The sequence below is a fragment of the Pipistrellus hanaki genome, assembly GCF_964339955.1.
Source record: "Pipistrellus hanaki genome assembly, chromosome: 2".
Lineage (NCBI taxonomy): Eukaryota > Metazoa > Chordata > Mammalia > Chiroptera > Vespertilionidae > Pipistrellus > Pipistrellus hanaki.
Window position 1 is genome coordinate 152,971,269 of NC_140504.1, and position 14,436 is coordinate 152,985,704.

General features: G+C 33.9%; 1 protein-coding gene across 12 annotated transcripts in view; it reads right to left on the reverse strand.

Moving 5' to 3' along the window:
- LRRC7 (leucine rich repeat containing 7) overlaps positions 1-14,436 on the reverse strand; it is a 475,871-nt gene that overhangs the window by 225,783 nt on the left and 235,652 nt on the right. For all 12 annotated transcript variants that reach the window (XM_084871851.1, XM_084871861.1, XM_084871862.1 and 9 more), the window contains one exon: positions 13,208-13,264. In XM_084871851.1, coding sequence (XP_084727977.1) covers positions 13,208-13,264 — 57 coding nt within the window. The remainder of the gene's footprint in view (positions 1-13,207; positions 13,265-14,436) is intronic.

Here is a 14,436-nt window from a genome sequence, read left to right on the forward strand (position 1 = left end):
ACCATCACACCTTCACATCACAAGATGGCCACCCCCACATTGTCACAAGGTGGCCACCCCCATGCCATCATAAGATGGGTGCCCCCATGTGATCACAAGATGGCCACCTCTTAGGTCATCAAAAGATGACCGCGTCCATGGCATCACATAATGGCTGCCACAAGATGGCCACCCTCACATTGTCACAAGATAGCCGGCAGGGGAGGGCAGTTGGGGGTGACCAGGCATGCAGGGGAGCAGTTAGGGGAGACCAGGCAGCCAGGTCAATAACTGGTTAGGAGCCAACAGTCCTGGATAGTGAGAGGGAAGTCCAACTATGTTCCCTTCTAAAAAATTCCAGCAATTGGACATCCCTGGAGGGGTCCCAGATTGGAGAGGGTGCAGGCTAGGCTGAGGGACACCCCCCCAGTGCACGGGACACTAGTGATAGTTATAAAAAGTTTATGATATACCAAACATTACTTTTCCTGTTTCATCTTACTTGTTTAGTAATCTCAGAGGAAAAAATCAGTCTGCATTTTTGTTTCAAAATACAGATGGAAAAACATGTCAGAAAACAACAGAAGAAATTTCAGGAAAGTTAATTATCTTTGTTACAATTATATACAAGGTTTCAACTTAAAAACAGGGCAGAGTTTAAAAAGAACTATGCTGATTTACTTGAATACTTCTGCAGATAGAATAAGAATAGCAAACAAAATCAGTTTATTTCATGGGATCTTGTATCATCTATTCAAAACCTTATAAATGGAATGTCTACAATATTTTATAAGGAATAAATTTCATGTACAAACCAATGTTAAATGCCATTCATTATATTTGATAAAAATATGAAAAAGATTATATCAGTTATGATAATACAAGAACTTCAGGTACCTCATTGTTACTATAAAAAGTAATGGCTATCCAATGTCCAAGTCAATTGAATTCATATTTCTCATTGATTTTCTCCCACAGTTTACTGAGTTTTGGTTCTGCCCTAATCTTGGATTAGATTCTTTCAGTCTGAATAACTATTTTTAAATTCAAAAATTTCTATAAGGAATTATAGCTAAAGAGGTACTAATTTCTTAATGACAACTCAAGTAGAACAGAATTTATTTAAAAGTGGATTCTTTTACAATTTCAGATAGATTACAAATCACCAAATAATGGTTCATTTAATGGGACACACTCTATCATCTCTCGGTGGAGTGTTTTTTTTGTTTGTTTGTTTTATTTTTTAATGACAGCAGTCTCATCAAGGGATGTGCAATGATTGCATTTAGGTATTAGAGATTTAGATATTTTGTAAACATTTGTAAGCAAAATACACTTAGTAAGTTGTAAAATACGTCTATAGCAAATTATAATTGCATTATGAATATTTGTATACAAAGTGTCTTAAATCGTTTGTTTCCCAGGCAACCATATTTGGCAATCTAAAAGAGGCCATACATTTACATTATACCTTCATTATTCCTTTCTTTAGAACACATTTTCATTATACATAATGGTATGGAAATTCATTCTATATATTATAAAATACCATAACATTTTCTTATAAAGAAACACAGTCCAAGAATATACCCAAAGTTGACATTTAGTTTTTCAATTAAGTAATAAACTCAATTAACTAAGCTAGGAAAATTAAGACCACATATCACTAGAAGTGTCCATTTAAGCACATCTTTATTGCCAAACATTTTTTAAAAAACACAAGATAAGATAGCAGTATCAATTTGACATGTGTAGTGTACTCTCTTAAAGCTAGCAATAATTGCAATGGCTAAAAGTTATGCAAGAGAAATGAGAAGAAAGAAAACAATGCATTATGCTTAAGTTAAAATTTTAATAACTAAGAGGCAGGGACAGTAGACAAATTATTAAATGAGAAAACATTCCAGAGCTTAACTCCCTATTCATTTCTGATCTTTACAATCAATCAAGTATTTGTCAGGAGTCCACAATTTCTTGGCATTTTTCTAGGCACTAAGACATGGCCTGCCTTTATTTTAGCAAACATTGTTTGAGGACTTTCTTTATGCCCCACATTGTTGTCAATAAAAAGAAAAGACACTTTCTTTTAGTAGTTCACAGTTTTCTTGGGAATAAACTCACAAATAAGAAATCCAGTACAATGGGAAAAAAGACTATGACAAAGAATATACAAAATGCAGTGGTAGCAGAGTGAGGAATAATTAGCTTGTTCCCGAAGTGTCAGGAGACACTTCACAAAGTGACAGGTGGATTGTACTTTAAAAAATTCATAGTATATCCAAAAGGAGAGGACACATGAAACATTTCTTTTCTTTCTCCAGTTGCCTCCATCACCCATCTTAGTCCCATATCCTAGTCATGCACCTATAAAAGGCCTAAGTTCCCTTGTCCCTCTCCTGCTCCATCTGGCATGCTTGGCAAAATACAGCCAGCTGTCTGCTTTGGTGCCTGCAGCAATGTATCTAAATTTCTGATTCTCAGAAGACTGTTTAACATTGCTGAAAGGATTTCTTTCAAATATATAAACTAAAATTTCAAATGAGCAGTCGACACTTCCAGATGATTCTAAGACCACCAACCCTTGCCTAATATTTTCACTTTCCCCTTCTATAAGAGACCTACTCATTCACCCTTCCTCTCATTTCCTCAACCTCCAACATTCCCTAGTTACACTCACCTGGTGATTCTTCAGGCTTCATAAAGAAAACCAAAGCAATTAGTTGAGAATGTTTTCATCTTTCCACTCCCAAGCAACCAATTTATGTCATGTCCATTTTGCCTAAGATCCTTATGTTTCTGTGTTAGAAGGGTCCTTGCTTCTATGGCCCCCTCCTCCACCTGTGCTCTGCATCCCATTCCATTTCCTTCTAAAAAATTTGGTCCTGTAATCATTTACCTCCTCTCTTGTATCATTAATTCTTCAATTTCTACAGGATCATTCCCATCAGCTTGCAAATATACTTTAACATCCTACATCTCTTTTTAGAAAATTGATTTCATTGAGGATGGGAGAGGGAGAAAGAGATAGAAACATCTATGATGAAAGAGAATAATGGATTGGCTGCCTCCTGCATGCCCCACACTGGAGATAGAGCCTGCAACCCAGGCCTGTGCCCCTACCTGGAATCAAACCATGACCTCCCAAACTAACAGCTAACCAATTAAACAAAGTAAACCCCCAGACTTAAACATCTTCTACAACACCACCCAGTTTTCTTTATAGCAATTACCTATCTTATTCACATATTGGTTTGTGTTAATGGCTTGCCTCCTTCTGCCAGGCTTGAAAGTCATTGAAGAAGAGATAATCTATTATTCATTGTCATATCTTCTTGTGCCTGGAGTAGTATCTGTCACATTCAGTATACATTAGGTATACCTCTTACAAGGTGTTATTTTTATACTGGTTTATGAGAAAGTCTTATGTGATATGAAGTCATGTAAAATAAGAACGTATCGGTAAGCATACAGAAGTATGAACCTGCAAGTCATATTTAGGGAACTGAGCAGGGGGAGTGGTTGGAAGGAAGGTAAGGGGCAGGTCTTCAGTGCCATACTTAGTGATTTACATATTATCCTATAAAATTAAAAGCCAAATATTTTTAATCTTATATTCTCTCTGAAATAAAACCTGTAAGTATAAAATCGTTCTTTAATAAATTATAAAGTATATAAGTATCTTTTAAAATGTGTGTCCATTTGGTTGGATATAATAAAGAGATGCCCTTTAAGATTCTATTTCGTATAAGAAATGCTTTTCCTTTTGCTTTTAAATAATTGCATGAGACACTTCATCTAAGTAAAATTTTTGCTGTTAGAAATCTATTTAATTTAGAAATGTTTTACTATTGTCAATAGCCTTCATAACTTTCTTATTGTTGTTGTTAATCCACCTGAGGATATTTTCCCAATGATTTTTAGGGAGAGAGGAAAAGAGAAGGAAAGATAGAGAGAAACATCGATGTGAGAGAAACACATAGACTGGTTGCCTCGGGCATGAGCCTTGATGAGGGATTGGGCTGGGGAGAAGCCTGCAACCAATGTATGTGCCCTTGACCGAAATGTAACCCAGGACCATTTGGTCCACAGGTCATCAGTCTATCAACTGAGCTAAACTGGTTAGGGCATTGATAACATTTAATGTAAGTAAAACTAATGAATTTATTGAAATTGTCGCTGAATATTTATTTTTTGTTAATCCTCACTTGAGGATATTTTTTTCTATTGATTTTAGAGAGAGTAGAAGGGAGGGAGGACAGGAGAGAGAGAGAAACATTGATGTGAGAGAGACACATCAATAGGTTGCCTCCCACATGTGCCTCAACCGGGACCAGAGATGAACCTACAACCCAGGTACATGCCCTTGACCAGGAATCAAACCTGCAACCATTCCACAGGCAGGCCAATGCTCTAAAGTCTAAACCACTGAGCAACACCAACCAGGACATCACTGAATATTTAATAGAGAAACATATTATTCTCACTTTTAACCAATTTGTGTAGCTTAATATTTTCAATCTATCTTTTTAGAACAAACATAAATCTAAACAGCTAATGTTTGATAAGAGTCATAGCATTTTAATCAAATTAATGTTATTTCTTATTTAGAAAATTATAGGAAATTTACTTTACAACTAGAAAAAATTGTTATTATCTGCTAAATGTTAACAAAAGTCCTTTTCATGTATTTTAAAAAGGTTAACTATAGAGAAAAAATGAGTAGCAGTACAATATAGTTATATAAAGATTTGGGATCATTTGGAGTGTAAATGAGCTAAAAATAAACATAATAAAATTTGTAGTATGGTAGGAAAAAAATTACAATTTTTAAAAGCCAAGAAAGTACAAACTAAAATCTCATGTTACTCAAAGGAAATATAAAATGTATATTAGAGGAAATTAATGCCATAAAGTTAATCTCGTATGTGAATTTTCAATTTTGTTTGAGTAGTGAGTTAAATGTCACAGAAAGTGTCCAAAATGAAAGCAACTGAGAAATATTCCCCTTGCGTCTGTTTGGGAGAAAATCAAACCTTTTTAGGATGTATTTTGCATATTGAATGACCTGAATTAACCCAGACTTGAGTAGAGAGGAAAGTGGTGACACAAGAAAGCAGTAAGATACATTTGGAGAGTTAGATACCTTTCATTTGTTTCAGTGTGCATTATTGAGCCAACAATCAATGATAAAGTAATTTATTGTTTACTTATCAAGAGTCCTTTTTAAAAGTAAACATTAAAACATGAATGTTAGAGAAATATAGGAAAATGCTAAAATAAAACATATCCCCTGAAGTTCAGTTTTTTTCCTTGCACTTGCCAAAATACAGATGCTCTTGACTTACAATAGGGTTATAGCCTGATAAACTCATTGTCAATAAGTTAAAAATGCACTTAGTATGCCTAACTTAGCTTAGTCTAGCTCAGAACACTTGTATTAGCTTATAGTGGGGCAAAAATCTTGCTGTTGCTGCCCAGCATCACAAGAGAGTATTGAACTGCATATCACTAGCCCAGGAAAAGATCAAAATTCAAAAGTCAAACTACAGCTTCTATTGAATGTGTATGGCTTTTGCATCATTGTAAAGTTGCACCATCAAAAGTCATTGAACATCTATATATACTATAGAAGGGCTCTGGTGAAAATCAACTCACCAATAACTCTTGAGGGGCCACTATTGCTAAGGCTGTGCTATTACAAAATCTGTAACTATAAAGGAAAAGCAGTTTATCCAGCCTCACTTACCTAACAGCCAGACTATATAGAGTTGGAACTTCAAATCACAAAGTCAAGACAATAAAAACCTCCCAAAATTAAGCTTATTCAATTCCTGAGTCAAACTATAAATAGATAGAATTTTTAATGAAAATGTTACCTTGAAAAATTCTTAGCAGATCTTCAAAGCTACCACTCTGAATGTAGAATCTATTACCAATTTCAAAGCAAAAGTGATGTAAAAATTAAGGGATGATTTAGAGGTTTTCAGACAGAAAAGAGGAAGATTCCAAGAAAGACACCCGGGGATACAAAGGTGTATAATGTTTTGGATGCAGCTGAGAGACCCTGTGGGATGGTGAACATTGGGAGGTAATGACAGTAGAAATGCCAACTCCAAACTAAAAAGGGTATCAACATGTGTCTTCTGTCTCCTGCGAGCAGTCATTGTGAGCTTTTACTCTGACACGTAGCAATTTAAGATCTGACAACAATAAAGAGGTGGATTCCAGTGGGAGAGATAGGAGGAAGGAGGAGTTAGTTACTGGAGGGTGAGGCAAGTAATATTAAGAAACTCAAGTAGGACAATGATGGAAGGAAGGGAGGAGTGCTTAGGTAGGGCATATGTTGATGGCAGGTGGATTTGAGGTAGTAGAAGAGGAAGAGAGAATTAAGAGTTCTAATTTCTGTGATTAGTGGATGGTACTGTGATTAGGCAGTGTATACCAAGAAGCTTGCGATTTCTGTTTGGTTTGGTTTGGTTTGATTTGCAGAGGAGTGGTGGGTAGAGGAGAAAGATGAAAATTATTTCAGTTTTGATATGAGGTGAATATTCCCCTTGAGATTTGACTACGAAATACGAAATTGGAATTAGGATAAATCTTTGCAAATTCACTACCAGAGAGGTAATATCTGAGACCATATTAAGGAGCTCCTTTGTGTCTTTTTTATTTTTCTAGCCCAAGATTTTGAGACCAAGATCAACACTAGTGTGATGCTTAGAATATATGTTTAGTAAAACATCTACATTTATCCATAAGGGGGAGAACAACCATACACATTAAATTATTTAAATTTGCAAAGCGGCAGTGAATGGGTTTATAAAAGTACACGGAGTCACAGATGGTGGATATGTTCCTCTGGGTGCTTGCTGAAAGCTTTATTTATTTTTTATCATGCCTATTAGTATCTTAGTCCAATTTACCCAAAGAAACTACCAATTTTTAAAAGAATAACAGTCTTCAAGAATTGATAGATAACTAGATATTTAAATTTTTACATACACTACTGAGGAGGGAATCATTCCTATCTCTTATTACAGTACTGCTTAAAAATAAGAAAAGCAAAACAGCATCACATTATTTTTAAGCATTTATTCTAAAGAAAATATTAAAAACACTCTCCATTCCCCTTCTAATAAAGATATAATTATGAGATAAAATGAAAAAAATATATATTATTCAGACCCATCTTTTCTTGCACACACTCCTGTTTTCCAAGTGCCACAATATGCTACCTTTATTTATACATTTTCCTGGATCTAATAATCACAAAACTCATTTTCATCAACTATGACCCAAACTATCATTTACCGTTTAAAGGAGTTAACGACCATCACGTATTCTTTAAAAGCAATGGCACTGAAGTTCAAAGAAGCTAAATAATTCATAAAGGAGCAGCAAGGGCCTAATACAAATTCAGGTTGGTCTGACTGCAAAGTAGATGCCCATTCAAGTACATTACTGCTCTTCCCAGGTGAAACAACATAGCACAGGCTAATTGCTTCTCTAGAGACTAAGCCTCGAGATCTAAGGAAACTGAAGCCACAGCACTTTGAACCTCACTATTGTATATCAAGCACTTCTTGTCTTTTGGTACATTTAATCATCAGGGATCAGAGTGGGTATTGATTGGAGTACTCTAAAAAGAGCAATTTTATCTCATGGTTTTGTTTTATTTTTGCTTTTGTTCCCTCTCCCTAGCACCCACTGGACCTGACTCAACCTTAACTAATCTGAATATTTGAATCCTAATTTTATGTTGAAAGTAGGCTGAAAAAAATACAATTAGTTCACAAGACTGAGAGCTCTAGCCTTTCCTTTTGTGCATTTTTGGAAGGTATATGTTTGATATTTTAGAAGGACTGCTAATAATTATATTGTTATAATGCATTATAATTTACAGAATGTTTTTAAATATAGTATAATTAGCACTTTATTTCATCTGAATTTAGAGTATAAGACTAGGTAAGAAGAAATAAAGAATATACCTAGTTCTAAGTACAATTTTTTACATCTAGAGGTCACTAATATGATTAACTTGGTTAGCTAGCTTGTCATATTGTCACTTTCCATAAAGATAACTCAGAATGGGTTGATATCAGGGGTTTATCAAAACACCATGCCTTAAAAGTTGATATATATTGGTAAAACTATAAGGTAATCCTATATAATAAAAGTCTAATATGCTAAGTGTCTGGTTGGTCATTCAACCAATCAAAGCATAATATGTTAATGCTGCTCAGCTGCTCACTATGACATGCACTGACCACCAGGGGATAGACAATCAACCGGTTGACTAGTCGCTATGATGTGCACTGACCACCTGAGGCTAGACAGTCAATCATTCACTATAACGTGCACTGACAACCAGGAGGCAGATCCTCCGACTGGTAGGTTAGCTTGCAGCCCAAGGCTAGCCAATTGGGACTGAGCTAGATGAGCCGGATATGCCCTGGAGCCCTCCCACGGTCCCTCCCTGGCTGGCCAACCTCCTATATCCCTCCCCAGGGCCGATCATGCACCAATGGGGTCCCTCAATCTGGCTTGCACCTTCTAGCATCTGGGCTGAGGGACCCCACCCTCCAAACCCAAGTGCATGAATTTTGTGCACTGGGCCTCTAGTATGGTTATAAAAACACATTGTATACAATTATGTTTTATAGTCACAAAAACAGAGTTAACATCAAAAATCTATTTTTTAAGCTGTGCTTGACAATATAATTTTTTTGTTACAATAGAACCATAGAACTTATTGATGTATTTTATTGAAGTAACTAGTACAGTAATGCCAAGTGAAATAAATCTGTTAATAGAATCACTAAAATGAGAATAGAAAAAGACTTAGTCACACCTGTCCAACTCAGAATACATATTATTTTATACAATTTTCTTCATTATGCTGATAATAATAATTGGTAGTTAAATAGATAACAAAGGAAGAGATTTTTTTTTTTAAAGAACAACATCTGACAAGAACAGTTTATTTTTGTAAATCTGCCTATAATATAATCTTTCTTTAAAAAAGTAAAAGAGCTTATATGAAAATTAAATTATTTGCAAATAAATATAAATCTGGCTGGTAAATTATAATATATAGAGTGCATTCATTACCATTTAGGTAGGAAAAAATAAATCCACAGTACACATATTATTCACATATGTAGAACCTTTACCATATGTGTACAAATGTTCATTTTAACAAACAGTTAAGCATTTTAGTACATGAATGCAAACTCTTCCCTTGCCCTCTACATTTACAAGTATTTCAGAAATGAAGCTGATAATTTTCTCCATAAGACAGTATTTAAAAAAAATTTTTAAAGAATTTATGTTTGAAAATCTCTTTTTAAAAGTTATTATGTTTAAGCAATTATAAAAAGTTTCAAAATACCATACATGACTTTTCTGAATACTTGCGAGTACAATGAAACCTGGTGCCCTATCATCCCCCAATCGTAGCATATATTTGCTAGAAACTAGAACATCCCCCTACCAAACCAAAATCAGCCATCCAAATGAGGAAATCAGCACTGATGCATGACTACCATTCAGTCCTCAGATTCCATGCAAGTATTGCCAGTTGTCTCAATAAATTTTTTTAGAAAAATAAACAATTCAGATAACTATTTTTAGTTAGTATGCCTCTCGTCTTCTTCAATCTGAAATAGTTAAGTTTTTTTCTTGACTTTCATGATCTAATGTCTTTCACTGGTAGTGTTTTACTGTAACTCTGGTTTTGATTTATATTTATAATTCAAGGGGATCCTTTCTCTTAGAGTATGGCTAGATAAGGTATAATATTTTGACACCTGTGTGTGGATCCTTAGGCATTCCTAGAAGAGGAATACTGTAGAGTTTCTAAATCTTTGTTGCCAGGGGGGAAATCACTAAATAAAAACAACAGTGCCAAAGGAATAAAATCATGTATAATGAACACACTATTTACTAAGTAGTTTTAGTAAACACACATATAGCTTAGTAGTTTTAGAGTGTTATTCATGTGTGTACTTGGGAAATGTTTTCTTTAAATTATTCCTTAATAATTTTTCCTATGAAGAATTAAAAAAATTTCATAGATGATACTTTAAAAACTGACAGCGTCCTTCCTATTTTTGGTTCTCTTTCATAGTATACTATGTATTCTGATGTGGTTTCTTTTACATTGCCAAATAATCTACTTTTTGTGAAAACTCACAATGGGCCACAAAAAATATTGGAAATAGATACAGCCCTCAAAAACCATAATTGGGAAAATAATTCTGTTAGAAAAAGTTGTATCTAGAAATCTAAAGATTTTTCTTTTTGGTTATTTGATTTCTTCAGTCATTCAACATCCATAATTATTACTCATAATTAAGACTGTTTCAATTATATTTTAGGAAATGTATATCTGAGAAATTTAATTTCCTCACTCATTGATATCTAAGACAGTGTAAAATTTATGATACTGATTTCTAGGTAATAACTGAAAGAATTTTCCTAGAATCTGCACAGATCAGAATGTCTCTATCAGTTTACTTAAGGACTATGCATTTGAATGGATGGCAAATTATAATTCTTATACATTTTTACCTTTGGCACAGATTGTCAGACATATAGATTTTAAGATGGAAGATAAAAAAGAAGAGAAAATCACTAAGAACCCACTGAAGACTTGGCATCTTATTTGTTTCTCTGAGAAAATTATGTGCTATCTCTTCTTGGAAGAATTATTATAAAACTAAATTATTTTTCCTAAAACTAAATTTATTTATTTTCATTGTCGGTATGAAGTAAAGAACAGTGGAAAGCTCTCACATATCTCGGTTACAGGTCTAGATTGGGGATCAGAAGGTACATTGTATAATAGATAGTGAAAACACAGTTTATTTTTAAGACAGAACTGTCTTCAATTCTCATTTTACAGACACTAAAAACTAAGAAACAGTTTTCCATATTTTATGCATATTTTGATTCTTTATATTTTTGTCTATAAGCTAAAAAATGAAGACACAAGATTAAAAATGACTTTCAAACATTTTTAAATATAAAAACTGTAACATCTACGTAAGTCATACATGCATATCTATCTACCAAAGAGACCTGGTGTTAGATCTATGCTTCTTTACAATGTTTTTCAGGCCAAACAGTTGAATGCATTTTATTCTACTAAATTTAATCGTTTGATACTATACCACAATACCTATGCACCAATTATGAGCATTGTTACTCATGACTCTGAACTGTTCTCACAACTATCTCTTATAAACTCCATAAATGCAATCTAAGGTCAGGCTTTAATTTATATTTAAAATTTATGTGTCAAAATATATATTTAAAAGCCTGACAGCTTATATTTAACTAGTGGCCTGGTGCACAAAATTTGTGTATGGGACAGGAGGCTCTCTCTCTCAGCCTGGCCTGTACTCTCTCCAATCTGGGACATCCCTCTCACAATCTGGGACCGCTGGCTCCTAACTACTCACCTGCCTGCCTGCCTGATCGCTCCTGATTACTCTGCCTGCTAGCCTTCTCATCCCCAACAACTTCCCCCTTGCTGGCCTGGTTTTCCCCAACTGCCCCCCTTTCCCCTGCCAGCCTGATCACTTCCAACTGTCCTATCCTGCTGGCCTGATCAACCCTAACCACCTCTGCCTCAGCCCTGCCACCATGGCTTGAAAGACAACTGGAAGGTCTCCCAGTCTAATTAGCATATTATTCTTTTATAAATATAGAAGATTTGTTATATATTTCACATCAAAACCATTATTTGAGAGCAGAGGAAAGGATTCTCCTCTACAAACTCAGTATGTTCAAGAAGACTTGATCTAAACATATATATTAGATAAAGGGGACAATGCTATTTCCCATGGTTCAGTTTTTGCTTAGCCATGTTTCCATTCTACTTTAAATGTAACATTTAAAGCCCTTGGCATGGAAATGGTGGCACCAACAGCATTTACAGGAGATTGATGCTGAACCACTAACACTCTCCATCATTCTCCCCTCTCTGTTTATGCTCCCAACCTGAAAGAGATGCATTTCATTACACTTATGCCTAATGCTTTAGCTTAGAGAAAGGCTACTCAAAAGTTTAGGGTAGCTAGATATAGGGATATTTCCTCCTTTTCATGTTCTCTCCTTGTCTTCTTCCATTTATGGAGGAATGAATAGATGTTTTATCTCTATGTATATATTTAAATGAAATCAATATCATTATTGAAAGTCTTGAATTGACAAAAGTTTTATACATTATAGCATACATAAAATGTACTTCAAGGTATTTTATTGAAATATTGGTTTAAAAAAATCAATGGAATTCAGTACAGAGTTTCCTTAGGAGGAAATATTTTAAAAAGTAAAAAATACAATGGAATTTTGGTTAGCAGAGAAAAGGTCTCTAAGTCTTGCTGATTTTTAAAGAATAAAACACTGTACTCAATCTTTTACTGCAGTACTACAGGAAGGTAATAATAGCAATGGTACTTTCAATAAGTTAGTAACATACATATCACATTAATTTATTTGAATAAAAACTACATTTTGAATAATTTTTGTTTTTCAAACATATTTTTTTTTTCTGTATAACACAAAATTCTATTATTAGACATGAATAGGTCAAGGCAGGGTAAAGCAAAGCATTTTATTAAAGTAAACGTTGCATAACTTTTTAGGTATTTGTTTTTACATAAAAATATCCTGTGTATTTATATAAACCAAAATTTAAGTAAACTAGTAAAAAGGCAGTTTGAAAGAACGTATTAATATAATTTTTCTCAAACAATTTTAGGATCTCTAGCAAAAACAGTAATCATTTTTATGTAATATATTTGCATAGTCTTGATTTAAAAATTGAAAACTAACACAATCCATAAATTAACTTGAAACATTCAGCATTGGGTTGAACCTTTTGAAACTCGATTGCTTCTGTGTTTAAAAATATCAATTTCATATGTTTCAATGAAATTGACAGACTAACATTCCTGGTGTGTTAGATTAGCTATGGGATGAACCTTAGACTCTTCCCACCTTGTAACTATATGATTTTATAAGGCAGAATTCATTCTTACTTAATGCAAAACTCTTACAGTATATTATACTTTTCAGTCTCCAGGAAAAAAAAAAAAACAACATAGAAAAATTCAGTCAATCAAAATGGCAAAGCATAGCCAATATAAAAATAGTCATTTTTTTTAAATACCAGTGGGGGAAAAATCACAATTTAAAATTTAGAAAATACACAGTCACTTACTTTGGTAGAGTTTTCAGGTGATTTTCTCTTAACTCCAAGATCCGTAATTTGACAAGTCTATAGAAATAAATTTAAAAATTGCTTATTTTTTTCTATAAAACAATATTACTATGGTACAGTTAATAATTGTTATCAAAACAGCTATGTTCAACCTCATTTACCTTTGTTACAGACTTTAAAGAATTATATAAATTGATTATGAACAGGGTCATATCAACATTAGATAATAACAAATATCATTTGTCAAAAGCAAATTTGACAAGTAATTTGTAAAATCAAAATTTCCAGGAAATAAACATCTTTCAAAGATATTACTTCTCCATTTCATGTTTTATAAAAATATATTCACTGTTTAATTTTATATATTCAGCAGACTACTGACTATCTACTGAATTCCAAGTGCTGTGTTCACTGGAATATAGCAACACTTTCCCTCAAAAGACTATACATGAACTTGTAAAGCAAATAAAATAGCATAGTGGTTAAGAGTTTGAGCTTCATAGTCAGACAGATTTGGGTGAAATCCAGACTCTCACATTCTACTTCTGTGACTCTGCGCAAATTAACCTCGTCTAACTTAAGCTTCCTCCTCTGTAATGTGTTTGTGATCACAGTACCATAACGTATAGAGTCTTGAATCTTAAATAATGTCACACAGGTAAAGTATAATGCCTGGCACATTGCAAGTTTTAATATGTGTTAGATATTATTATTATCGGATAGTGGAAAAAGCAATCTAATTAATATGCCATATTTCATTGACTCTAAGATGAATATCTTAACATTTTGAAAGTGGAAGTACATGAAAAAATCTCTAGCATCATCTATCCTGTGACAGTACTGGCATTGGGAAAATCCTAAAGGAGGTAAAAGATGCTCAGTTTTTGTTGCTGCATAACACGTGATTAGGAATGCATTTCACACCGAAATACTTGTTAAGGTCTGCAGCCCAGCGGACTTTTGTTACCAATGTCTATAACTGAGTTTTAAAATGTACTCAGTTGAGGCTTCAGAACAACATTAAATGGATTCTCTGAATTAGTGTCTGGGGGATAATTCGTTATTTGAATGATTTAACCTACAATTGTCCAATTTTCTGTGCTTTTGTATATTTCTCTAGGTCTCTTCCCATTTCTTTTCTGTTTTGACTCCTATCAAATTTCTAATCCTACCTAATAAAAGAGTAATATGAAAATTAACCATCACTCCGCTCCACAAAGCCACGCCCA